The sequence below is a fragment of the Strix aluco genome, chromosome 29 (genome assembly GCF_031877795.1).
Source record: "Strix aluco isolate bStrAlu1 chromosome 29, bStrAlu1.hap1, whole genome shotgun sequence".
Taxonomy (NCBI): Eukaryota; Metazoa; Chordata; class Aves; order Strigiformes; family Strigidae; genus Strix; species Strix aluco.
Window position 1 is genome coordinate 95,075 of NC_133959.1, and position 26,656 is coordinate 121,730.

General features: G+C 49.9%; 1 protein-coding gene across 7 annotated transcripts in view; it reads right to left on the reverse strand.

The window, feature by feature from the left end:
* CELF5 (CUGBP Elav-like family member 5) overlaps window positions 1-26,656 on the reverse strand; it is a 41,441-nt gene that overhangs the window by 6,152 nt on the left and 8,633 nt on the right. For 5 of the 7 annotated variants that reach the window (XR_012621119.1, XM_074808890.1, XM_074808889.1 and 2 more), the window contains exons 3-6: window positions 14,288-14,339; window positions 6,569-6,697; window positions 5,890-5,969; window positions 4,765-4,911 (exon numbers count right to left, since the gene is read on the reverse strand). Coding sequence is in view for 6 of the 7 variants with exons in the window: in XM_074808890.1 (XP_074664991.1) it covers window positions 4,765-4,911; window positions 5,890-5,969; window positions 6,569-6,697; window positions 14,288-14,339 (408 nt within the window). In the remaining variant the exon portion in view is untranslated. The remainder of the gene's footprint in view (window positions 1-4,764; window positions 4,912-5,889; window positions 5,970-6,568; window positions 6,698-14,287; window positions 14,340-26,656) is intronic. The other 2 variants (XM_074808891.1, XM_074808892.1) reach the window with 2 other exon arrangements.

Here is a 26,656-nt window from a genome sequence, read left to right on the forward strand (position 1 = left end):
CCGCAGCCGCGGGCAGGGCTCGGGGACGCGGTTCGGCCGCCGCCTTCCCCGCCGCTGCCTCTGGCCGGGCCCGGGCCCGAGCCGCGGCCTCGCCACCCCCGCCAGCCGCCACCGGGGGTCGCCGGGCTCCCGCCGCCCGCCCCGGGGCCTCCAGCCACGCCGCGGGTCCGGCCGGGGCCCCGAGGTGGGCCTGGGGCCGCCCCTGCCCAGGCAGGGCCGTGCCGGGGAGCGCCCGAGCTCTGCACGCAGCTTCCTGCCCCGCGGCCGGGCGTCCCCCGCCGAGCCGCGGCCACAGCCGGGCGCCTTCCGCCCACCCTCGCCCCCTCCGCACGCCGGCGGCCCGGGGGGGGTCTTCGCTCGCCCGGCTGCGCGCCGGGCCACCAGCGAGGGCCCTTCCCGCTCGGAGCGCTCCTGCAGTGGGGAAGGGGGGGGGGGGAGCGGGCTGCGCCCCTGCAGCCAGCAGCACCCTGGCACCACAGGCCCTACCGCTCTGCCGGCCACTGCCACGGCCCCTTCTCCCAGCGCTGCCACTTCTCCCGGGACAGTGCCAGGTATTATAACACAGCTTTGCCTTGCGGAACGGGGCCCAAATCGCTCTCCTTTTGCCCGGCCTCAACAAGGAGACCGTGCTGCTGGGAGACACGTGGAGCTCGTTCTCATCCGTGCACCCTGCGTACAACAGGGTGTCCACCCGGTCCCAGCTCCCATGGCACGCTTTGCCATCTGAGGTCTGCCCCGTGATCCACTGAGCTCAGTCTTTCCTCTGGCAGTGGCCTGCACCCTGGGATGGCAGCTCCTTCTGGCCCCGCAGGAGGAGAAAGAGAAAGATCCTTCCAGTCCTATTTGGCCATCAGTTGGTGCTCTGGAGCGTAAGATTAAATCAGACTGCGCTCGGAGTACAGTGGCAACAAAGACTTAGTTCTGGATGCAAAATTACCTAGCCCCTTTATAAGCCTTCACCATCAAGCAAGAGCAGGGGAGGCACAGGCACAGTTCTCTGGAAACTCTACAATTCCACAGGAGGAGCTGGGGGGCGGCACATGGCAAAACCCAAGAAAAACACAAATCCTCCTTACATTAACGACAGCTGTATCCCACTGTCTGCTTTGCAACATAAATACACAGCACTCAAGTAACCTGCCTCATCCACAAATGGCTGAGTCAGTAAGCCAGTTTGGCCCAGGTCTCAGAGGGGGAATCTGGTAACTCTGAAATGTTCATGGCTAGCTAAACCTTCTCTTCGTTTCCTCCACACAGAAGCTGATTATTGCTGTTGCGTAAAAAGAAGAGGAATTGCCGAATTTCATGGCATTGCTGTCTGTAAACTGGCACAAACCAACCAGCTGGGGTGGAACTGACTCTGTGGGCAGTGCTGGGATAGGGGAGAGCCCTTTTTGGGGCAGAGGTGGGACACTCTCTGGCACACCACAGAGCACGGTCTCTGCAGGCAGGCAGGACTGACTGACAGCAAAGGGGTTCACTACCGCTTGACTCCAGAAAGCAAGTGCCCTGAAATCATCTCATCTCTTTGCCAACATGTTGTCTTTGGAGTGATTCCACTCAGGCAGGGCTCACATTACTGGGAACCACTCCCCCCAAGCCAGGATTAGAGCAAAATGTGGCCTTCCTGAGAGCACAAAACTCTGCTAAGGAAGGTGTCCCTATGGCAATCAGTCTGCACATATTTCTAGTCCTATCTTCACACTGTCCCCATTTAAGGATGTAGGAACCAATGCATTTCTTATTTACTAGATGAATATTGATTTTTTTTCTCATTGATGACTGTTCTGCGCCAAGCTCTGGCTGGAACAAGGCCTGCATCCAACTGCACATGCACCAAACTACCATTCCGAAATTGTTTTCATTACTTAAATAAAATAACCATAATGAACCATAAGAGCAGGAAGATGGGGGGGGGGGGGGGGCACGAACAAACTGGTTTGTGTTTAGAACTGATTTATGAAATACAAGAAATATTCAAGCATTATAAGCAGTTAGCAAATTGCACTAGCTGCTTTTTTAAGACTTCAGGCCTTTTTTGTATTGATTATTATTTTTTCAGTTCTCAATCAGTTCCCTGATTTCATCTGACCTAATCACTGAATTCAACTTGTTGAATAAACTGAAATGAAGGAAATACTTTTCACTTGCAGAAGAGGCACCTGGGATCAAAACCTGGTTTAAGCACTGAAATAAACTGCTTCCAGATGCTCAGCCAGTCTTATTTCCCGGATAAGCATGAGAATTTTTCTTACAAACTGTATCAGCTAACATGTACAGTTTCACTATTTTTAGTATCTTATGTTGTATATTTGAATAGATCAGAATAACTTTAGACCTAACATAGTTTGTGATTATTTAATGTTTGAGACAGTTTTTAAAGGAAAATGTAATTAATATAAATTTAAAACATCCAACTGAAAAAACCCGAAAAACTAAACAACCCAGGCTCCAAACTTCTTCCTAGGCCAGGTACTCTGGAGACTGCTTTGGCTTGGCAAGGCAGCAAATCCCACGGGGACAGGGAGAGAAAGTTGTTGGTGTATTAAATCGTGAACATAAGAACCAATGTCTGTGATGCACCAGTTCACCCCAGCAGCACTCCTCTCTGTTGCATCTCCCAGGCCTGTGAGTAACCTTGGGTGCAGCACTTAACTACTCCAAGCCCTGCACCATGCAAGCATGAACTGTGTTGGAGTTCCCTTGAGCCCTGGCTTACCAGAGGTCCCAGCTCCCAAGAGCTGCCCATGGCAGGACATTTGAAGGTGCTGTAAGGAGATTCTGTCCCCACTTCCAGAGATATTAGATGTCATTTCAAAGGGTTGATACCCTCTTCCTCTGATGGGGACAGTGTATGCATATGAGAACTGGCTAGGATCTCTCCTCCAGGAGAAGGGAGACCAAAGACTGGGATGACACAAGAGAAGAAACAATCAGGTGTGAGGTCAGTGCCTCAGAAAGGAGAACCAAAACCAGTGGAAAGTAAAAGGAGGAAAAAACCTGAAAGAGTGGGAGACAGGCTGAGTCTTGAGTCAAGGGAAAAGCCAAAATAAAGTCACAGAGCGGAAAGGCCAGTGAAGAATCAAAGCAACAAATTTACAGATGACTGAGGAGAAAGAAGATGCAGATAAGCAGGGAGCACAGCCGAGGTCTGACTGGCTTCCTGTCATCAGCAGGAGTTTCTGAAGATTGGAGGGTACTTAAAGACTGAGTCTAGAAGGTCCCGCTGCTCTCCTTCCTTAACATCCTGGACCATAAGCTAATAAAGTACTGCCACCATAACCTCACCGTGTGGTCCATTCCTGCCTCCTTCACCATCATACCATGCCCAAGTTAGCACCACCTCCATGACAGCAGAAGACACACCAGAACGATCATCTCACAGCTGAGCTAAGCTACAACCTTAGACCTCAGGTACAGCTGGCTTGTGGATTACAGGGCTGCATAGAAAAGACTAGTCCTGGCAAGAGATACTGATGTCTGGCCAGAAACGGTTCTCCCTTCTAAACCATTCTGCTGGAAGCCTTGGTGTTTGGAATGGTATAGCTGTTCTCAGCCTCATTACACAAGAAGAGTCAAATAATCTGTGTTGGACAAATTCTACGTTTGGTTCCCAAAACCACCCCATCAGTATGGAGCCTCAGATGTATTGCCTCTTTTGCTACTTCATGCTCTTGCCACACATCTAAATGGAATTTGGCAGTTTCTGGGCATTCTTTGAGACGAAACGGCCAACAATTGAGAAACAGTTCCTTCTCTGTCGTGTAGATGGGAGACACACCGAATAGCTACTGAAGCCAGAGGTGAAAGAGGTGTCCACATATATGAGAAGAACAGGTTTATTTGTGCTCCCTCCCCAGAAAATTACTTTCAGTAACAGTATCTACTTTTGACTTCTTTCTTTGACACAAGCATCTCTCATGCCTTGAGCAATTTCTGAGCCTCCTTCCATGGGCTTTATGCTTCGTAGCAGAGACCTCTGAAAATGACAGTCACCAAGACAACCCAGAAGATGCTCTACCACAGCTGATCAGTGACTTTTTGAGGTTGGGACCTACCTCAAACATTAACGGAATCACCACCATCGCTCCAAGGCAATGAGGCTCTCTCACTAAGATCCAAAGAACAGCCAGTCTTGCCAGAGGCAGCCAGACTGCTGAAACACCTCTGACCCTCTGTTACCCACTGGTCCCTCTCCAGCATCCTGCAAATCTCACAGTCACACTAACCAAGAGAGAAAACCCTGGGAGCCAAAGACAGCACCGGGGGGATTAGGGCCCTCCTGAGAATTTCAGCAGAGAAATGAACACATGAAGCTGGGCCCAGGGCTCTCTCGGTGCTCCAAAAACAGAGACACACATTTGTGCCACAGACCCAGAGGAAGAATTCACAAGTTGGCCGACTGTCGCGTCCGGCAGACATCACCCAGGAATCATGGCTCTGAGCTGTCCTCAAAACAAGACAGAAAGACACTGGGTCATGCTTGACCTGTTCCCAGACACCTCCGCCAGTCTACATCACATCAGAGAAATTCAGCCTTGCTTTGAGAAGGTCCCAGCTCTCTCCTGTCACCCCTTCCAGGAGAGAAATGCACAAAGACTAGGCTGCTGACTGGAGAAACTGAAGCCAGGAATAACTCCCAGGTGCCGGCAAGCTTTCACGCATTTGTTACAGAGACCTGTTTGTGGTCTCCCAGCCCAGGTATGGTGCTGCCCCACAGCCAAGAGGACAGCCTTTCCCCACACACACACGCGTGATACTCACAGCCTGCGCATAGGCGCTGTATGGGCTGAACGGCAAGGTGAGAGATGGAGTGAATATCCCCAGCTGCCCCACCATTTGCTGCATACGACGGAGGGTCCTCTCCTTATCTGTGTCAGCAAACTTCACCACTAGACTGGAGGAGGCGCCCTAGGCACAGAGAGAGGAGACAGAGAGAGGAGGCAGGGGAAGAAGAGGCCGTGGGACAGCCAGAGAGTCAGCAGTCAGGCAAGGTGGGATGGGGCAGAGCAGGCAGCAGAGAGGAGTGGAAAGAGGAGCAGAAGAGCAAATATTGGCGTGAAAGTGCTCGGGAGCTGCCTGGAACCTGTGCTGCGCCCTTCTCCATCCATCCGTCCATCCAACCCTTCCCTCTCCCGCCCTTCCCCTTGCACCCTGGATCTCACGCAGCTGTACAAGTGGGTGCACACATCCCTGGCTGCGCTCACCAGGTGACGGTGCAGCCAGGAACAACCAGGACAGCGTCAGCCACAAGCACCATCCTTCCACCACCATAAGCTTGGCTGAATAGGCAGAGCAGTTCCCGGCAGCTGGAAATACCCCTGCTGCAGCAATGCACTGTCCTGCTCACAAGGTGCCTCGATCCAGATTAGAGATTGTGAGAGACAGATCACAACTGCAGCTCCGCTTGCGCAAGAAGGCACAGCTGCGGCTACACAACCCCACACAGTGCACAAAGCGTTCACATCCCCACCCAGCCTGCCCCAGAGGCCTCCTCCACTGCCTAAATAAGAGAAGGCTGGGAGTGAGCTCAGACACTGGAGTCCTTGACTGCTCTTGTTGCTGAATCATTAGCTTGCACCCTGCTTGGTTTTGAACTATACCAGGTAGCTATCTCCTAGACAAATTCATGGCCTGGTTCTTGTCTCTCTTTTATTTAGCCTTTATAGCTGCTGTTACCACCAGCCTGGACAGACATAGATACGCACACCAGCCCTGGAGACAGGATGGTTCCCAAAGACAAGAGCACATCCCCCACCCCCCCACAACCACACAAGCTGGAAACTGCAGTTGAACCTGTCATGGTTTTGGACAGTGAGGGGAGGTCCCTGCAACAGGGTGATGGGAAGAGGATTAGGAAGAAGGTAGGTACCCTGGCCTTATACTCACGGGCATTGTCTGGCTGCCATGGAGTGCGTGGATTGCTGCCTGAGCCTCTGTGTGAGATGAGAACTTTACAAAAGCACAGCCTGGAAAGGGACAGAAAGAGCACAGGAGATTGCAGTGACAGGACTGCTGTGAAAGTGCCCCTTGCATCATCATGCAAGGGACAGTATCTGGATCTCAGGCAGGGCAAAGGAAAGCCACCCCAAGAAAGCAGGGAACAAAAAGGATGACTCATCCCAAATTCTCTATCCTGGAAAAAACAGGAAGGGTCTCAAATTGTTACTTCAGTGATATACTCTATAGATGATGTCACCACCTCCACCCTTGCCCCTGATTACCTCTTCCCCAAATTCTCTATGCACTCCTAATTGTGGTTACAAACATTTCAAATCGCAGACCCAGACTGAGCCAACAGGCTCACCAGTGATCCTGATAACTCAGCTACTCATCGTGCTCTGCTTCCCCTCCTTTCACCTCAGTCTCTGCCCATCTTCCCCAATCCTTCCTTGCAGCAGACAACTCTTCCTGCCCTCCTTCCTATGCCTGGCTGTGATATGGGTTCCCATAAAGATGGGGTGGGAGAATAAGTGCCCCAGTGGAAAGGAGGCACAGATGGTGAGGCAGGTGAGCGCTACCTGAAGAGCAGGGGGAAAATGAGCATGACACACAGAGGGGTTCACACCTTTGCTGTTACCATCAGGTCCACGGAGCACTGTACATTCATCAATGACCCCAAATGGTTCAAAGAGCCGGAGCACGTCATCCTCAGACTGTTGCTTATTTAACATGCCCACAAAGAGCTTCCTGTCCCCTAGGGGCAAACACAGAAACATCAACCTTCTATGAGGCTTACAGTCCAAGGCAGGAGGATTGGGACACTTAAGCACAAAACAGCCTAGTGTTGAAAACATGCCTGGCATGGAAATGATTTGCTGTTGGCTGAAAAGCTTCCAGGGGTGAGTATGCAGGGTCCTCCTAAGCTCCTCACACTTGCAAAGGTTTCTGTGGCTTCCCCTCTCCTACCCTTCCCAAAGGAAAAAGAAGGTTAATAATTTCCTTCTATTCATTAGCCCTTTCCTTTGAATGATCCAACACAAATGGTAATAAGAAAAACCGCCTGGGCAATTATACCCTTATTGAACAGTATGCGAAGTCCAAGAGGTACCTTAGGAAACAGAGCAGACCAACTCAGGCAACACGAATAAATTCCAGGACCCTTGGCTTCTGTTTCCCTTTCCTTCTCTCCAAGATCACTGTTTCCACAGCTGCTACGTAACCAAGCATCTTAGATTAAATTTGCCCTTCCCTACCCCAGTCTAACCAGTATGTCTACCGAGCTGTCCTCTAAGGCCTGGGAATAAACCCTGGCATCCTGGGTCCCAATTTGCCTCACCATAGGATCAGCCAAACGCAAGACTGTTGGGTGAGGGCCAACAAACAGCTCCACGGTCCTCACTTCCCCCTGTGTGACACTGTCGGGGGGTGGAAGGCTGGCCAACACATCCAGGACTTTGATTAGGGTCCTTCTGGGTTCCTCCCTTGCAAGGGAGAAGGAAGGATTATGGTTTCGTTGGGATGGCCAAGTGTGGAGGTGGGAAGAAAGGTGCACAGTGCTTTCTTCCCCTCTTTACCCCCATCAGTACACAGAGGGGCCCATCGCACAGCCTGATGCCATCCAGTCAAGCACAAACACAGCAGTAGTTGGGGCAACATCCTCCACAGATTGCTGTGAATAGCTATTAAAACAGCACAACATTAAAATCGCAGCCTTAATGCCAGCCCAATCTCCATTTTTGCAAGGAGATGGTTGTGCCAATCCTCCCTCACTGCCCCAAACATGCATGGGGAGACATGACCCATAGGAGCAAAGGTGTCAGGATATAGCTAGTGAGAGAGGATTCCTTATTGTTAATGACACGATCAGAGGGGCTGGCTTCAAACAAAACCAACGTAATGTGACACACGTCAGGGAAAATAGCAAGGAAGCTGCTATCTGTTTGAGAGTGCAGTGACCTGAAAAACAACAGGTCTTGGAGCTACAGCAGCAAAGCAGGCTGCAGGGGTGGTGGTGTGTATGTATGGCAGGAATGGATGACACATTACACATTCACACTGCCGGCAAAGCCCCCCCAGCCCCTTCCTTACACCCATTGGCTCAGAGGATTGTTCCCACCCAGGTAAGTAAGCAAGCTGCCTCCCGCCACCGCTCTGCCACACACAGACACACTTGGGAACACATGCAGGATCTATCTACACGTGCCACTGGTCCCTTGCAGAAAAGTAGATGCACACACAAAACATTAATGGACAAGCATGTAGGCTGATGCATGCACAGGAACATGCTTGCACGTCGACCCAGCTTTCAGAAACAAACTTCCTCAGTGAGCAAGAGGGATGTGCAGACAGATGTGCTCTTCCACCATGCAGATACCACAGGGAGCAACTTTGTACAGCTGCACCACCCCACAGGGCCCAAGCACAAGCTCATGCAGGCGCAGTTCTCCACTAGGCACTAGATGTACATGCAACAGACGCCACTTTGATCCACCACAGAGAAAGGGTTAAAAGTGTTGCATCTAAGGCTCTTACCCAGTCCCAAACAGATACTCCTGATTTATATCACTGGAAGTGGCTGAAATACATGGCCTTGTGTATTTCTTAAAGGCCATATTTCCCAGCTTCCCCATTTTCATGATTCCCTGGATAACTAAACCTGCAGGAATTTCATCCCCTTCCATTTTGCTTGTGATTCTTTTCTTTCTACATTTCTTCCTGCACCTGCATGACAGTGGTTGCATTTTGGAGACACTATTTCAGCTGATTGAGTCCATCCAAAATTTAGTGCTCTGGCCATGCCCAATAATCCCAAGCCAAGGCACAGTAGCTAATAAACCAGGTGCTGTACAGCTGCCTTCTTAGCAGTAAGACAGCATCTGCCCTCACCCAAGGGCCAGCTCAGAAAAGCTGGTGGGCAAACCAGCCAAAAAAATAGCACATAGAGAAGGTGAAAAATCTGACCAGAAGGGGAGTGATAAAAAAATGGGACTGGTCAGGAACATATTTACTGGGAGGTGGAGAGGAGAATGGAAACTAAAGGAGCAGTAGCTCTGTGCTCCCATTAAAATCACCTGGTGCCATATGTGATCCCAGTTTGGCTGTGGGAGGGGACACTTTAGCTCTGCAGTGTTCTCCCTTCCTTTGCCCTGAATCTATATTGCAGCTGCAGCCAGGCCTTATTTCAGATATGTGCACCATGCTGCAGCCTTTGGATTGCAAACATATCAGGAGTTCCTCAAAAAACACATCAACAAAGGGGAAAAACACACTGGGAAATATTTGTACTGACTTTAGATGCTGTAAAATAATCCTCTGTTCTTTGAACTAACATGCAAGTAATTGTCGACTAGGACTTAACAGCCAGAAATGCACTTGATGGTCTTGCCTTGCTCTTTAGGGACCCCAGCAGGCTGTCTGATCGTGGAAGGGGGGTGTCAAGACAACTGGAAAGTCAGTTATATTAGAAATTTAAAAAGCTGGCACTCTAGATGGGGGGAACATATAGCTACATGGACATAACGTGACTTTTGTAACGCTGGCCTTTTGCTTCTGGATCTGATTTTGTGTAAAGTGAGGTTTTTGTGGAAGAATAGTGGGTAACCAGTAGAGAGTCGGCTAAGTGGTTCCAATTTTGGCTGACGACTAATTCAGTGCAAAGACCTAATGGTTACCACAGCCACCCAAAGCTTAAGCCTCCACTAAGCAACAGTCTAATGGATGCAAGAGGCCACAGCTTTGCAATGGAGGCACTGAACAAAAAGGAACCTTGTCAACTTGCAATCAAAACTATGAGTTACTAGTTGCTTTCTCCTTCAGAGGGTCTTGAAATTTCCTGGATAATTCTTGTGGTTCCCTCCTCATGCCATTTCTGTTGGATCAAAAGCATTTTTTTTTACCCTGCACTTTGGGAAAGGTCCACTGAAGCAGTGGATGCTAGTCTCCATTCTTGCAGTCTTACTGCAGGTCTTCTGTTGTCTGACAGGGCTCACTAACTGAACATTTTGGAAGTCCTGTGTTTATGTGGGAATTTCAGCTTTTCTGTTTTGAATTTGAAAGAAAAAAATGCCAGCCTTCCTGGCTATGTAGAACAGGTTAAAACTGTGATACCTTAGGGACTCAAGCTGTAAAGGCAAACATAAAGAAACACACCTATTGGTTTTGAATCTTTTCTGAATGCCCAGAACGGCAATATTAGAAGGGGGTGAAGTCACTGACAGCGTAAGATTTTTTCATAGTTATTTTCATTTCACACAGCCCAGTTCCCAAGATTGTAGGAAAAGGATCCAGGCTTACTCCCATGGGATGCCCCTTTGCAGCAACTGGGAAGCTGTGAAAGGGCTCCTCTGCTGCTGATCTCTCTCCTTCTCTGTGTGTTGGAGCCCAAACGACCTCTCACTTCGGGCAGCTTCCAGATAGGGGCATTCCCCTACCAATAACTAAGCTGTCTCATCTCTCCACAACTGGGCCAAAACCTTGCAAGCCCTTTCACCTGATGTCTGCTGAAACCACTTGTAAAATGGTCGATCCCAAATCAGGTGGCGTCCTCAAGCCACTGCTGTGGGTCACTGGCTCCTTTGGCTCCCCAGCAGGGACTCGTGCAGCTCTGGAAGATCTCCTCTCCCCAGTTTGTAACACCACACCCTCCTCCTGCCATTTTTTCTTCACTTTCTCTCCAGCTCTTGTTTTTCACCCTCTGATTGGCAATTTCCCATGCTGTCCAACAATCAGGAAAATTGTCTCTGATCTCTGACTGTTGAGTTCCCATGGAAACATGGTCTGGGCACAGTCAGTCACCCAGGCAGCAAGAGAAGGGCCAGTGCAGAGCAGGTCACTGATGAAGATACCACAGGAACAAGCGAGGGGTTAAGGCTGAATGCTTTGGCCATGAGAAAGAGAGGAGAGCACACAAGCACTGGACACTGCTCCTCTTTAAACCCAGTGGATTTAGGTCACCTGGCTAGCTGCTGTCAGCAGCAAGGGTCAGGGAGAGGGAGGAAGCCTACTCAAACAGTTGGCTACGGACAGGATGCAGCAAATCTCCTTGGGTATGCAGAGACCTTCCTTGTCTCTAAGGCAGTGCTAATGGGCTTGGGCTAGCTGTCACATCACATCAGTGCAGCAGAGTGCTCCAGGTCTCGCAAGAAGCACAGTCAAGCTCCTCTGCCCCCTCACTCCATCTCCTCCTAGCACTCCCAGCCTCATCAGGGGCGTGAGGGAAAGGAGGAAAGAGCTGGTAAAACCTGTGCCAGAATCACAGGTCCCCTTCTGAACTAATGCAGACAGCATCTTTTAATTAGTGAACTCCTTCTGCAGGGTTGCAGTAACACTGAGCATCCAGGTATCCCCACAAGTCCCTGCAGGGCTTGGCCAAAACTGCCCCTTTGGCACAAAAATCAGCATCTCTTAGACCAGGAGACAAATCCTGGTGCTCTAACTTCATGTACTTAATTCAGGGTGCTTAATTTGAGAGATGTCAGTCCCTGGAGAGGATAAAAGAGGTTCCCTTTGAGGATAATGCAGAACAGAGCCTCACTGACGCATGAAGTTGTTCCCTTGATAAATTCCTAGTCCAAGCAGTTCTGCCCTGCCCCAAATCTTTCTTTTACCTCCTGCCAGTGTAGGGCTATTGCTATAGGGAATGGCTCTTCCCATATCTGCAAACTTGCTCATCCACTTCTCTGACAAGTGGAACATCATAACAGAAACCTCTGGAAAGAGCAACCTGATTCAGATAAATATAGGGTGCTGTCTTGATACTGCTTCTGCCTCAGGAAAAATTCCAGTTTGTCATGGATCCTGTGGGAGCTACTCGTTTCTGAGCCCTGCAGTGAAGCTGGAAGGAAACTGGGCACATGTGCTAGAGGGAGGCCAGTGTTCAGACTCCAAAGGCTGCTCTTCTCTATGACCTTCTCCATGGAAAGCAGAGCTGACTCCCTGATGTTTGCAGTCATTAGAGACAGTGGCACTTTTCATAAGCTTAGAGATTTCAGACTCCAATGCCTTGACCAAAAGCTTGCCTCCAAATCAACATCCTGTTTTTGAACCTGTTGGCCTCTTTCAGCTCAGTTTAACAGAGGAGCTTAGGCATTAGAGATGTTAAGTTGCAACACGTTCTGTGATACTAGGTGGCTGTGTATAGAAGAGAGTTCATAGTAGTGCCCCACCAGCAAAATAAAGACTGCAGAAATTACCTCAGCCTAGTATTAGACACCAGAGATTCCGGAGTTGCGCTTATCAAAGCGACACAAACTGTTAAGAAAACAAAGCTGTAGTGGTCGGTCTGTTCACAGCCTGAATTGTCTGGTATATTTTTACTGCTGTTTTGTGAGGGCTTAACGCAGGGGCGTCAGCTGTGCTTGGGTGGTACTGGTGAAGGTAAACGTGTGCGTTTGCCTACGAATGTGTGTGTCAAGTGGGCACATGTATGTATTTGTAAAACAGTGCACACATGGGGCATCCATCTGTAGGTACATCTGTCTGTGTCTCTGTGTTGGCTGTGAAGGTTGCTACGCAGCCATGACTTGCAGCCTGAGAGTGCATGGGATCTGCCAGTGTGTATATGTAATGGTTCTGTGATGTTGAGTTATGGGTATGACTGGCAAAGGCTTTCCTAGTCTTCTATGCTTGTTTGGTGTTTTTAAGACTCATTAGGAATAACCTCAGATACAATTACACAATTTCTGAATTAATTAGAAATCTGGGGTGCAAATTTTTAAAATCAATGTGGTGGGGGAAGGATTGACCACCTAATGGTTGTATCTAGAGGCAATATGACGTGTCAGTGAGCAGTCAGCTGCTTCTATCCCCATTGCAGGCACCTCTAAAGAACAGCTCATCCACTCTTAGTACCAGTGTCAAGAGGGAGAGAGTGATCACCCTGAAGGCACTGGTCTCTTTTTACTGTCTGTAGCATGGACAAGGACCTTAAACTCAACCCTGAACCCAGGGGCTGAAGTAAGGTGAGATGAATCCAGTCCTATGTGTTTTAGGTATGCCAGTTTCTTTGGGAGCCTTAAGCTATGGCTCTTTTGAAAAGGAGCGGGTCTGTAGGTGGTGACATGTCTGGGATTCTCAGTATAGCCCAAGGGAATAAAAATGCTCAGACTTCAGTAAAAATCAGGTGTCTTATCCCTGAAGTAAATAATGAAAAGTCACAGATTCTATTTGGAAAAATGATCTGACTTAAACAGATAAACTTTTTTTTACACAACCATAAATACACACATTCATGTAAAATATATCTCATGTTCCTGCCAGTGCAATAATTGAAAGTCACTACAAATTGCTTGGAAGTGACCCCTTAAAATTTAAAACAAAAGCCTTCCAAATCTAAACACAGCACGCAGGATATGCTGCCCTACAGGACAAACAGTCTCACACAAATTCTCCTCTCCCCACTACTAAACTGCTTTCAGAGGCAGCACCAACAGCACAAGGCATGGAGAGGCAGATGCAGGAATGGAGAGAAGAGGAAAAGAAATGTATCAGTAAGACAAGGAAAAGCAGCAATAGGCGTTCATAAATTTGGAAAGGGCTGGAGTTGCAAACCTACTCCACCTGGAGGAGGCATCTGAGCTGCTGTGAGCTCCCCATTAAATTAACAGAGATTCTCCTGTTGAAACCTTCCAGCTCTGAACTACCTGGTATGTGCTGCTCTAAACCAAGCTGGTCCCCTACAGGCTGACACCACCTCCACCTCACCTCAGGCCTAAACCCAGGATCCTTTCCCTTTAGACACTATGTCCCCATCACATGCTATCTTCTGCAACAGCACTTGGGCCCTGACAGTGCGATGGGGGCTCCTGCAGGACTGAGAGCGGAGAGGCTGAGACAGTCCAGCAGTGATGGGGGAGGCAGAGAAGTGAGCTGCAGACAGGACAATCAGCTGCAGAGCAGTAAACTGAACAGGTTAAAAAGCCAGTGCTGCTGCAGGGATCTGGCTTGTATTGGGCTGATCAGGTATAAGAATGAAGAAACCTCTTCCCAACTGCTTACACCCTACCCTCCAGGACCCCTGGTGCCATACACTGAAGTGCATGCCTGCTTCAGTAACCTGGGGCAGACATCGTGAGGCTCAAAGGGCTGGGAAAAAGAGTGAAGTGGGCAGCCACGTTATTACCCTTAGGACTTGGGATGCTCTCAGCTTCCTGCTGTGCCAAGCTGAAGGCTCCTCATCAAAGCCTACCCCTAGAGTCTCCTCCTGCCCCCACAAATCCCTGCCACACACAAACATCCCTTCATACAGATTGCGGGGAAAGGAAGGCCAGGGCAGGAGCCTGTCTCTTTGCTTGGTCCCCCTCACAAGCACAAAGCCGCCAAAGGAGAAACAAGGAGAGATTACAACTACCTCCACGGCTCTCGCTGTCTGCGGGTTTCACTTGAATCGGGCGCGCCATCTGCAATGAAAGAGAAATGCAGAGGGTTAGAGCCTGGACCATCTGCCTGGCACACGGAGCTGATGGCAGTGGCACCAGGGTGCCCCTTTCTGCCTGCTGGGCAGAGTAGGAGAGTGGCAGAAGGGAACCAAGACATCATGATGGCAACCAAAACCCTTGGAGAAGGGACCACATGGATTTCAGACTTCTCAGAAGGAAACCTGGCGCTTTTCCCTGCTCAGCTGCTTGCCTGCAGGGAATAGCTCTCCTGGAAACGCCCACCGTGCATAAACCTCCACCTCCTCAGACACAGCAAGTGGCAAAGAAAGGACTCCAAGGAAGCAGCTCATCACCATAAGACTGCAGCCTGAACAGTGGTCAGGGTGGCCTAAGGTGAGAGTATGCCTGGAAGCTCTTCCTATACCTGCCCGGACTCAGTGCAGGCATGGTCACCTCGCCTAATTGAGCCACTTACTTTCCTTGCAGGAGGGAGGAAAGACTGCCTCTGAACTTGGCTAGAAGCAGCACAGCAAGCAAACATGTTATGTTTCCCCTTCCCCAGCCCTCATGTAGTCAGAGTTCTGTGCACCAGGGTGGCTCTAAAGAAGGGCAGTGCTGCTCTCCAGCAACAGCTCCTTGCCCACAAGGGGAATGCTCAGGTCAAACGTCACAAAACTGCTCTTGTTTATTTGTGGGGAAGAGCCATTTACCTCCCTTGTACCCAATAGTGTCATCAGCAATAATCCAACCACAAGCAACAAGCCTGAGGGGTAGTTTAGCTCACGTGATATGGGGACTCTCCAGGTAAAACAGAAGAACACTTCTACCCAGGAGTAGCTGCATTAAGTAACCCACAGCTTTAACTGTCAGATTTGCAAAGCAGGGCAAAACTGTCCTCTGCTGGAAGGTGTATGGGTCCTATGCTGCCCAGAAAGGCAACTGACAAGCTGTAGCCTCCTTCCCAGCTAGCAGGATCCAACTGAGACAGAATCTCCTCCAGGGAACAATGTACAAGGCAGATTTCCACATTCACGGCACATCTCACTCCATGTCTCTCAGCATCACTCACAGAGGCTGACAGTGACTTGAATCAGTGACACTCATAATAAAACACAGTAAGAATATCACATGTAAGACCTGCACACAAGTTGCAGGTCCAGGCATAGTCTGCCCCCTCTCTTAGGAAACACCCTCAGGTAAAACAGCAACAACAAAAATGAAATCAAGCCATAAAAGTCACCAAATAACATGTGCTTAGAAGCCACCATGCAAAATGTGGACTGCTGTCAGTCTCCAAGTGGTGGCTGAGCCAGACTGGCCAGAAACCAGAGGTAGAGCCTACATTCACAACAGCAGGAGGAAACCTGTGAAGTAACTTTGCAGTTCATAGGACACAGATGCCAACCGGAAGGTCACAGGCTGCCATGATATGGCACACCGCTGCTGAAGCCTGACTGCTGGGCACGGGAGAGAGCTTGCAGCAGCTGGGGGCTGTGAGCTGGCTTCCACTGACTGGTGAATCTCAGACAGGATGAGCAGATGCTGGGACCAGCTCCAAGCGATACCATCCCTCCCTCAAGGAGCGATATGGGGCTGCTTGGCAAAGCCAGAGACTGACTGGCAGCTCCCAAAAGGAAGGCCAAGCTGCTGCCATGCTGCACCTCGGTAGGCAGCAGTGCCAACTCCAACTCCATCTCCCAGGACTTGCTGTGTCATCTGGGGGAGAGGGAAAGGCCGAGGGCCCCTTTCCTGCTCTTGATCAGCTGCATGGATTTGCAGAGCTCCTAACATCCCACTGTGCTGCCACGTGGCCCCAGCATGTGCAGCACTGACACTCATCAGCTTCTGGGCTGCTGCTCCCCCCATGAACTGCCAAGGACCAGGCACCTCTTTCAGCCCATGAGCTGAATGGGATGCGGGGCAGGGTTCAGAAGGACGCGGTCAGATATTGCTTCAGAAAGCCTCATACTTCCTCGCTGAGAGGCAGTGGCTCCTATCACAGCTCACAGCCTCTGGCAAAATGCCTGTGCAAGCCGAGGCTGGGGGTGTTTCGGCAGCAGGCTGGGTGGGAGAGGGCAGGCAGCCCAGATGTGTGCTTGGAAGAGAGGGCTCAGTGCGGAGCCAAGAGGGGCAGCTGGCCACCCCACTCCCCACTGCTCCCACAGCACTGAGAAATAGCTTTGTTTCTACTCAGGATGCAAAACCAGGATTAAGCTAAACAGATGGGGAGGGAGATGGAGGGACAGACTCGGATCTCAGCTTCTGCAAGGAGCAAATCCATTTGGGGGAAGGGAGGGAGGAAGGGGTGCCAGAGCATCACATGCCCACGTGAGCATGGACCCACCCAGGGATGCTGTGGCTGAGGGCTTGGGGCAAGGAGTTGGAAAGGATGGGGGGAGGTGAGGGAGGGGGTTAAGTACCTGAAGACATCTCCCTATCCCCTCCCCCAACAGGGCTGTCACTCCAGCTCTCAGCACCTAGGGTAAAGAAGATGTTGTCATGGAAACGGTTATTCACCACATGGAACCTGACATTTGCGGTTGCCATGGAAACCAGCTCTTGGGGGCATTCCCTCTGCTTTGCACAAAAGAGACATTTTGATATCATCTCTGGGGAGGGGGCCCCCTCTACCCATCTGTCCACCCCTTCCCTTCCCCCCATCCCAGGGACTGCTTCCCAGCCGAGAATGCACTGCAGGGCCCCTCCCCGGGGGGGGTGAGCCATGGCTGGCCCTACTGAATCTGCCCGCCATGGGGGAGGGCACCCCACAGGGTCACCTACCCATAGCGGGGCAACAGGCCCACAGCAGGGCCACGGCACGATGCCCGTAGGACAGCGCTGGCAGTAGAGGTGCCAGCACTGATGCCAGCACAGTGACGCGGGTTAACACTGCCACAAGTCTGGAGGCAGCATTCGGCCGGGGCGACAAGAGGAAGAGGGGCTGCCTGTGATGAGATCAAGCATGTGGGCTGCTCTGCACCCCACAGCTGTGGCCACAGCTTCACCCTTGCCTACCTGGCCCAGCACCTTGGCAGGGGCACAGGAAGACTCACCCTCTGCCAGTGTCAGACCAAGCCCCTGGCCGAGGGCTGGCCATTTCCAGAGACCTTGCCAGCACCAGTGACTTTTGAGAGCCACCTACCAAACTGAGGTCTGGTCTTCATCTGCTCTGGAAGATGGGGGTAAAGAGGAGAAAACAAGATACAAGAAACTTGTCCAGATGCTGAGGCCTGGAGAACAGCAGCAGGATTCTCCACCTGCTGCTTCCTGAAACGGGAAGTCTCCTGACTGAGGCAGAGGCAGGCATGGTCCTCCTTGCAGAGGACTGGACACCCAGAGGCTTCCACAAAGAGGACAACACCACTTTAATCCTTCTAAATCCCATGTTGCCATCAAAGATGAACAAAATATCAAAGGCCTCCCAAGCAGAGGTGCAACCCTACAAATGCAAAGAGAGTTCACAGTTATTTTAACTCAACAACATAGGTCACAAGGCCTTGTGATGTGTCCCTGTGGGGTCCTAAACTTTGTATACAGGTCTCAGACAAAGAGCTCTGTCCCCTACACAAACTCAACGCACAGAAACGATGGTCAAGCTTTACCCTTCCCTTTGAGGGAGAGAGTGAGTAACAGGACAGCAGGGAGGACACACTTCTGGCTTGCACATCAAACTCCGGAAGCACAAATTCTTCTGGCCTCCAGTCATCATCTCAAGCTACACAGTAATCAGAGAACACACCTGACTGACTAAGAAAGCCGTATTTGTACATGCTCAGCTGGGCCCAGAATCCAAGAGTCAGGATGTGCCTGCATTAAATTCCAAGTGACAAGTACACGCACATGCACAGACATGCATGCTGTTACCACACAAGAACACAAACATATGTGAACACGTATGTGGCATGGAGAACTTAAGCAAATGATTTATGAGCCTGTGCCTGCCTCACTAGCTGAGCTTTATTTTCCTCATTATTCAGCTCAGCGTTATTATTCTCCATTTCTGAAGAATATCACATTAACATTTACCACATGCTGTCAGGCTACCACAGGCCAGAAGTCCCTCACCCCCACTTGCTTTCTTTGGGGTTACTAGCGGGAAGCAACTGGCCAGCCTGATGGGGGCACGAAGCTATACTGACCACTGGAGCGTTACATGCTACAAAGCACAGCAGCCACATTTCCTGTGTAGCCCTCAGGAAGCAGTGAGGAGATAGCTGGAGGTACAAGTCACTACAGCCCAGAGGAGCCTAGAGGTTCCTAAGGAAGAAGCAGAGGTGAGAGGCCTTACTGGCAAGTGTCTAGATTACACCCCACCCCACCCGCAGCATCTGGTCAGCACAGAAAACCGGGGAACTGTGCTCTGCTTGGGCTTCCTCCCTGTTTTCAACAAAATTCTCCCCCACCCTTGTAGCACTCTTGGAATCAAGGATCTAAAGAAAATCCCTAGCCCTGCTGAAGTCAGAGGAAGCTTTGCTATTGGTTTCATGAAGGCCAAAATGCACCATTTCTCTCACCGCACCCCAAAAAAACCCTTCTGGAGGTGAACTAGCTCCCCACTGATGCCCAGCACAAGCTGTCATATCAGCAATCTGGTAGCCATGTCTTCCAAGGAGGAGCAGTGACCCCCAGCTCTTGCTTCCTCAGCTTTCAAACTGCAAAAACTGGATGGAGGGGGAAAGCCCCCTGGGACAGCAGGGCAAGCCTCTCTATTAATTAGGAGTAAGTGATGTAAAATAGCCCCTCAGGTGCAGAGCAGGGGAACCTCACAGTGTTAAGAGGGTCAGAGATAGAAAGCATGAAACACACAATGCAGGCTGGCTCCTCTGGGATGTCAGGAACCAAAAGGCATCCAAGGCCATTGGCAGAATTAGGTCCTGGGCTCTTAGACTATGCAAGTTGTGGGCTGGTCCTTTTCCGGCCAGCTAAAAATGCCCTGCCTGAATGATCACAACCACTTCTAGCTGTGCAGAGCACACAAATCTAAATGCCGATTTGCTCATTTGGATTCTGTTTCTGGTCAGGAATGCAAGCAGCAATGGATTGGTGCCAGTCTCAGTGCTCGAGTCTCCTGCTTGCATCTTTCCACTGACGTCTTCAGTGTACCTCAGTCCTATCCAGAAGAACCATCCTGCCCTGAGAAAGGGGAGTTGTCTCGCACAGAAACACGAGCAACATCAGCACCAAGCACCGTTCCAGCTGTAAAGGCTGCTTATGAATTCACCCCATACAATCCCATTATGAAGGAAACAAGGATAATTATAGTACTATGTTTGTGTTTCAGGAGGAAGAATCAAGGCACATGATGATGAAGGTCATGCAGGAAGTCTGTGGCAGAAGCAGGATGTGAAGTCCACAGTCCAAACCACACAGCTCCTGTCTGCATGGCTAAGGCCATCTCTTTTTTCATGAGCAAGAAAGATTGGTGGAGGACTTTACCCAACTGCTTTTTGTCACCAAGAGGAGGACTCAAACTCCAACTCCTCTCACAAGTTTCTTTCGGAGGTATTTTCCCTAGCCCCAGCACAGAGGGCAAATCAGGCAGAGCAGCGAAGTTAACCCCCATTCCCCACCAAAGCTGAGCAGATGCAGGAATCAGCAAGCAGACATCCGAGCAGCGTGCGGGCCACAACACATACAGACTGGCTGCTTTGCCTCTTGGATTCTCTGCTGTGTTCCTTCTCCCTTAACACAGTTCAGATATCCTTGTCCCCACTGCAGTTAGTGCTGCTCTGGGAGGAAGGCAAGCAACTTATCGCCATGATTCAGAAAGGCTTTGGATCTCCTTGGTAGCTCTATGGAAGTGACACCACCATTATTGTGCATTAACATCAGACATCCAGCAGGGAGGCCAGCCCAACACAGCAATTACAGCCCCTATCATGTACGTGACTGTTTGGCAGACACATTTAAGTGCAGTCTCTCAGGACTCCATGGTCAGCCTGTCCTCACTGGGCTCCTTCCTTGATGTTTCAGTGCACCACAGGGCACCACATCAAGGACATTAGATGATCTTCCCTGTTGCCCTGATCTCTTCTTGTCACTTGTGATTAGTGCTACTGGAGGTCAAAGGAGCTTTCAGGTGAGAAGAGGAAAGTGACAACTTTCTCGGATCCTTTTCTACAGGTGCTAGGACAACTCTTCCCCAGATGCAACAGGAAGAAAACCCTGGGCCAAATTCAGGCGAGTACCTTTCCGGTTTCTCAAGGGGACTTTTCAGCAGTGTAAAGAGTAGTAGTATTTGGCCCCACACTTTCTCCTGCTCCTTCCTCCCCACTCTTGCAAGACAGGGCTGACAGAACTGAAAATCCAAAAAGCTCCTCTAGCAAGTTCATCAAGACCACAAAGAGATCATTCTGGCCACCAGAAAGCAACGGGCCTGAGGACCCAGGCACAGCTCAGTGCTCAGGCCCACAGTCCTGTGTTAGCTGCAGGATCTTGCTTCTGCAGAGACAGGGTCTTGCCATCCTCGGCTTGCCCAAGGAGGTTCTAATCACAGGAGCCACTGCCAGCTCAAAGGAAGGTGGAAAGTGCTTAGCAGGCCTACAAAAAGTAGAAATAAGATGCTATGAAATGGGTCAGCAAGTAACTCTGAGCAAGTGCAAGAAGGCTGCAGGGGGAAAGGCTGGGAGCACTGCCACACTCACCTGGCTTTGATCTCTCTGTCAGGCTGTTTGGAGAAGACATCCAACACCCATCTTCCCCTATGCTCAGTGGTGCACTGCTGACCCCGCTCCACGGGACAGCTGGTCCAGCCAACATGCTCAGGTGCTTTGCCATGCACAAGTGGGAGCCTCCGAGGACCTCAGCAAACTGGCAAAGGGCAGAGCAAGGGGCAGAGGAAGCCTGGCTGGCAGATGCAGCCAGGTCTGCAGAGAGCTTGCACAGGCCTCTCGTGGACATGCTGGATGGTTAATGCTCTGCGGCCGGTCTGGGCCTGACAGCTGGGGGTACTAGTAGCTCCTCAATGCAGCCATGCCCCCACCTCTTCTCCCCCCACGGCAGGTTAATTACAGTGGATGGGGAAAGAGGTCTCTGCTAATTTAAAATACTTTGGTGGCTGCAGACGGGGCCAAGCCGACGGCAGCAGGGACCTTTAGCCCCGGCTGCTGCACATAGGCTGAGTGTACCAGTTCCCATGGCAACTGTTACCGGTCCAAGCAGAGCAAAACCTCCTGCAGTAAGGACTAAGGACGTGCCCACGGGAAAATCCACTGACAGTAGGCCTGAGTTCCAGTACCACCATAAGAACCCCCTGAGCCATCTCTTCTCTAGGCTGAACAACAAAAGTTATGGCTAATATCAGCTAAACCATTTCACTTTGGGGGTGCTCATAGAGTGGAAGAGAGGCCCGGAGTGATTGCAGGATCTCCCTGTAGGTATTCAAAACCCAGCTGGAGAAGGTCCTCAGTGATCTGATGCAGCTAGCCCTGCTCTGAGTGGTGTTTGACCAGAGACCCCAGAGGTCTCTTTCAACATAAATTATTCTGTGATTCTATATCCATATTCACAAACTCTTGTGTGCATGCACACACACCAAATGACCCTGGGGAGATGGGGATGCAGAGTCCCACTCAGGACTGTGGGTGCCTTTGCAAAGATGAAGGTCTGTGTGGGTTGGTGCACAGGTGTGTGTGTGTGTGTGTGTGTGTGTTCACAAGCACAGGTGAGCTCACCAGAAAACATGCCAGCTCTGGGAGACAAAAGTCTAAGCTCTGTGCTACAAGGAGATGTGAGTGTCCGGTTGTGCAAAGAGTAGCAATTTCTAGGGAGAAAGGGACAGGAGCCTGCATGTGTGCATTTGGTCAGCATGTGGGAACGGGTGCTAATCTTTAATTTCATTATCCTTCCAATTCTGTAGGCAGCAGGAGCCAATGTCTGCCTTGGCAGCTTGCTCTTCCCCTGCCTCTTCAGGGTATGTACTTCGTAGGGCGGCTGCCTTGCCTCACTGATAGTTCTCAGGCCCTTATGCCAAACCCCCACCAGCACAAGCAATTGCAATTCTCTCTGCAGTGAAAAGGCACTTCTGTTGCTCCTTGCCCAGGGGCTGCAGTACCCTCCTGTCCTGGTGCTGCCACTTCAATGAGACGGCCTTGACATGCTCTCTGTATTGCTACCTTCTACTGATAATGTTGCATGGCTCTCATGAATTTGCTGATATTGTCTATCAAACCTGCAGGATGGACAGGGGAAAAACTTCTCCATCCTGCCCAAAGGTTCAAACTGCAGAGGCCACCTCAAAGATTAACAAACGGAGTCTAGTTTCAGCCCCCAACCAAACATTCAGGCCCCCTACTCCGCTCCCTCAGAATGTCTCTCAGCTTTGCCAGCTGCAATATCCTGTAGTGTTCACATGAAGAAACTCAAGTACTGGTCCAGGCTGGCTTCACACCAGCACTTGTGTGAAAAGAGTGGGGGGGAGAATGTGATGCTTTGCCCTCTCTACCAAAACCCCTCCAAGTCACCTGCATTCCCTTATATCATCACAGGCTGTGGATCCTGACAGATGGCCCATGGTGAGCCCTTGCTCCCGGAAGCACAGGAGACAGCCTGTCCACAGGGGTGCCCTCTGCTCAAGCTCTGCTGGGTCTCTGCATTAATCCTTGTGCCCAACCATCTGAGTTAGTGCTGCAGCATCTCAACCCCTGGTGCATTCCCAGAGTCTCTCTCTGCTCTAATGCTGCTGCTCTCTGTAATTTTCCATTCCCATGTCCCTGCGTTCCCAAGCCATCATGGCATCCATGAGCTCTCCCCCTGATGTAGCCACATTTCAGCACCCCCATCACTGCTCTTAAACTGCCCATATTCCCAGCTTGGATCAATACCAATTTCTGCCACTTACTTGCCTATCTTTCAGCAAGCCCTTCTTTGTTCTGCACAGAAATAAAACTGTAACTGTACCTTGCCAGAAGAATTACTTTTTTAAACCTCCCCCCCTCCACTTCCTTCCTCTATTCTTCTTCCCCTTCTTCTTCAGGAGCAATTTTATGTAATTTGCAACTGTCTGGCTGCAAATGAAAAGAGACACAAAGCGTTTCTGCGAAATATTGAAAAGCTGGCTGCTTCTCCCTCAAATTTCACTTAGCAAGAGCCTTTAACTTGGTGTGTGATCACTGCATGTCATTAATAACCTCTCCAATTCCTTTCAGAACTCAGCAAAGTGAAGGCACAATCACGAATCAAAGGCATGGGTTATTGAGATATAATATCATTTCACTGAGCCAGGGAGGAGTGTGCCAGGGAGTGGGGAGAAGGTGAAACACTGCACTGGCTGGCAGCTGAAGAGGACACTAGATTTAGGAAGAAGCTTAAGGGCTTGATTCACTCTCTGTTTTTCAGATCCGAAGACTTCGTCTGTTCAGCCTCCATGGGCTGTGCACCTTTCCTCAAGCCCTGTGGACTCAGGCCATGAAGGGAGCTGGTTTCTGTTTTGTTCCTCGGGCAGATCTGTCCCCATCTCTTGTTGAGTCTTTGGAGCCTGTCAAACTGCTTTACTGGGACTGAGTCAGACTTAATTGTGCAGTTCCCCAGCTTGTCCTCAGGAAGCAAAACTGGGGAATGTGAAACAGGATCTTTACACATGCAGGACACAGAAAGTACTGTGAAGGGCACGGAGCAGGAGTGTGTCAAGGCTGGCTAGGAGATGGTGCGGGGCGGAGAACTGACCGTGATGCTGGATGCTGCACAGCACGACTCGCTGCCAGCAAGGTGTGATGTGCTTCCCGCTTGTCACCTGTACCAACCAGGATGATGGGCAAGCCTGTCTTGATGCGTGTCTGCCCTCCGGCTGTGCTGAGGTTCACACGTTGCTGTCCGCATCTGAGGGTCCACATCACAATGTGTGGAAACAGGCTCCCGCCCACACAGCCACAAGGCAGGCATTCTTCTTGCCCACCCCCACGGACATCAAGGGCACAGACACTTGGCATCCTTCTAAGCTCCTTACCAAGCCTGGGTGATCAGACACTTCTACTAACTCACGGAGAATGTACTTTACCTCTCTGTTCTAGGAAGCTCCATCCTTCCTTCCCCAAAAGATTCATGCATTTGTTACTTCCCAACTGCACTGATAGCAATTCACCAGCTCTGAAGGCTGATAAGCATTTTAGATAATACAATATACAGCTGACAGTCTTCTTGCTTTACACCCTGAGCACACTAGCCCTTCAAAAAGGAGGTGAAAGCCAAAAATCTGTCTACCTTCAGAAAAAGATACTAAGCCTTACTGTCAAAAAATAAGCTTTTTTGAGTTTAAATTCTATTTAGTTACCATACATCCAACAACTCTCACTTTAAAAATAAACAAGAATTTTGATCTCCCAAAAGAAGAACTTGCCAGAAATGCCACAAAACCAGAGAGAGACCAAGGCGATTCCTATTGACTTATGTGGAAAACCTACAACATGAAACCTCAGGAAAGCTACACTGCAGGTATGGCCCTGCAGGAAACAACGTGGCAGCATTCCTAGATGGGCTGACATCGTTAGCATCAGACCTGGAGGGCCTAAGCAATACCTCTGTGGGCACAGGCCTACCCAGTGACAGACTTGGAAGAGAACCCAGGAGTCCTGCTCCAGCTGCCTGATCACAGCCTACGGACCTATCACAAACCATATCAAAGCACTTCCTTACCAAACCCCCAATCTAGACTAAGCAAGTCATTTGTCTCTATCCAGGTTCATGAACTGTTGAGATCAACCACTAGTCTCTGCATTGAGACCAACATACTTGGGTACTTGGGGCATCTGTGGTTGCTTTGCAATACAGTGGCAAGTACAGGATTACCGACAAGATCCTTTCTATGCCTCTTTGACACCTTGCTGTCTCTAAACATGCTGATGCTTGGTCATGCATTCAGATGACAGTTTGTGTCACCCTACACTGATGTCATACACTCTTAAACTTTCTTCCTGCTATTGCTATGTGCAATAAAGAGATAGTTAATGTGTAAAACAAACAAGAAGTCACTTGTTTACCAGACTATGGCCCATTTACTGAAATCCCAGCAGTGTGGTCCAGTACATTCTGTTCTCTGTTCTATGCTAGGGTCCCCATTATATTTCTGGTGAGAGGCTTTGCCACAGAGTTCATCAAAAGATGATCTAGATGTGAATGTACAGAGATGAAATTTCACAGCCTTGTTCCCAAAATAGGAAACAATCAGTTACCTAGCATTCCTGCCTTTCCAGAGTATTGTCTGTCATCAGTTGGGTCAGAGGGACCTGTAATACTATACAGACACAAGCAACCAGGCTAAGAAAACAGTGCTGAAAGCTACCTCAAGCCAGCCAGCCCATGTCCGTGCCAAGACTGACTCCATGAACATCAGGATGGAGGTCTGTTCTGTTCTGGTAGTAACCGTCTCTAAACGACCACTAAAATGACCAAAGAGAGAGAATCCTGCTTTCTTGGTCATTGAGGGACTTTCCAAAAGAGAAACTAAATGTGATGAAGTGGTGTACTGCCAGCCTGAAAACAGACAGCTCCAAATGCAGCACAGCTCACCTTTATTTTAATCCTGAAGCTTAATTACACCACAATGCTCATTAACTGTCTCCAGACAAACACGTTCGAAAGTATTCAGCTAGCACAGACTTCTTACCGTTCCCAAGCAGTTTCTTACACCTCCCTTAACATAAAAAGCCTTTAGACCAACACAGATAAACTGCCGCTTTAAATACTACTCCATGCAGCACTCTGTAACCACTGAGAGCACAAACAGTAGAGAACATAGTGAAACATGCAACAAATTCCCAGTGTAGAACTGCAGCAAAACTGAGATTGCCTTGACTTTACTGAGCCTCACATGAATAACCATTCAAAGTCCCTCTGCAGGTACTAGGTAGAGACATGTCTGTCTTCTCCATTGTGTACAGCACTGTACCATGACTCATCATGACTGCTCCTCCATCCCTGGACTTGTTCTTTATAGACTCTGTCAATTCTGCCCTGGACCAACACCCACAGAAGATTACACTGCTTTGGCCTGAAAGGCTGACCTTTTCTCCTCACACAAAATTAACTCAAACAGATTCTGAGCACCTGGTAATCTGGCCCTTGCTGCCCTGAGATAACCTGAAACAGTAAAGATCCTATTAAGTGGCAATTAAGTTACGTGCATTTTCGAGCCCTCAAAATGCCAACACGGACCCATGCAAAAAGGAAGCACAGGTAAATAAATATGGAAAAGGATGTGTGCATGTGGAGGTCTTCAGAGGAGCTGGGAGAGGTGAAGGAAGCTACTTGGACCTGTATGGATTGAAGAGCAAATGTTATGGTTAAGAATTCCTAACACCTCTCCAGAGACCCCTGGTTTACATTAATTATTCTGTTGCCTTGAG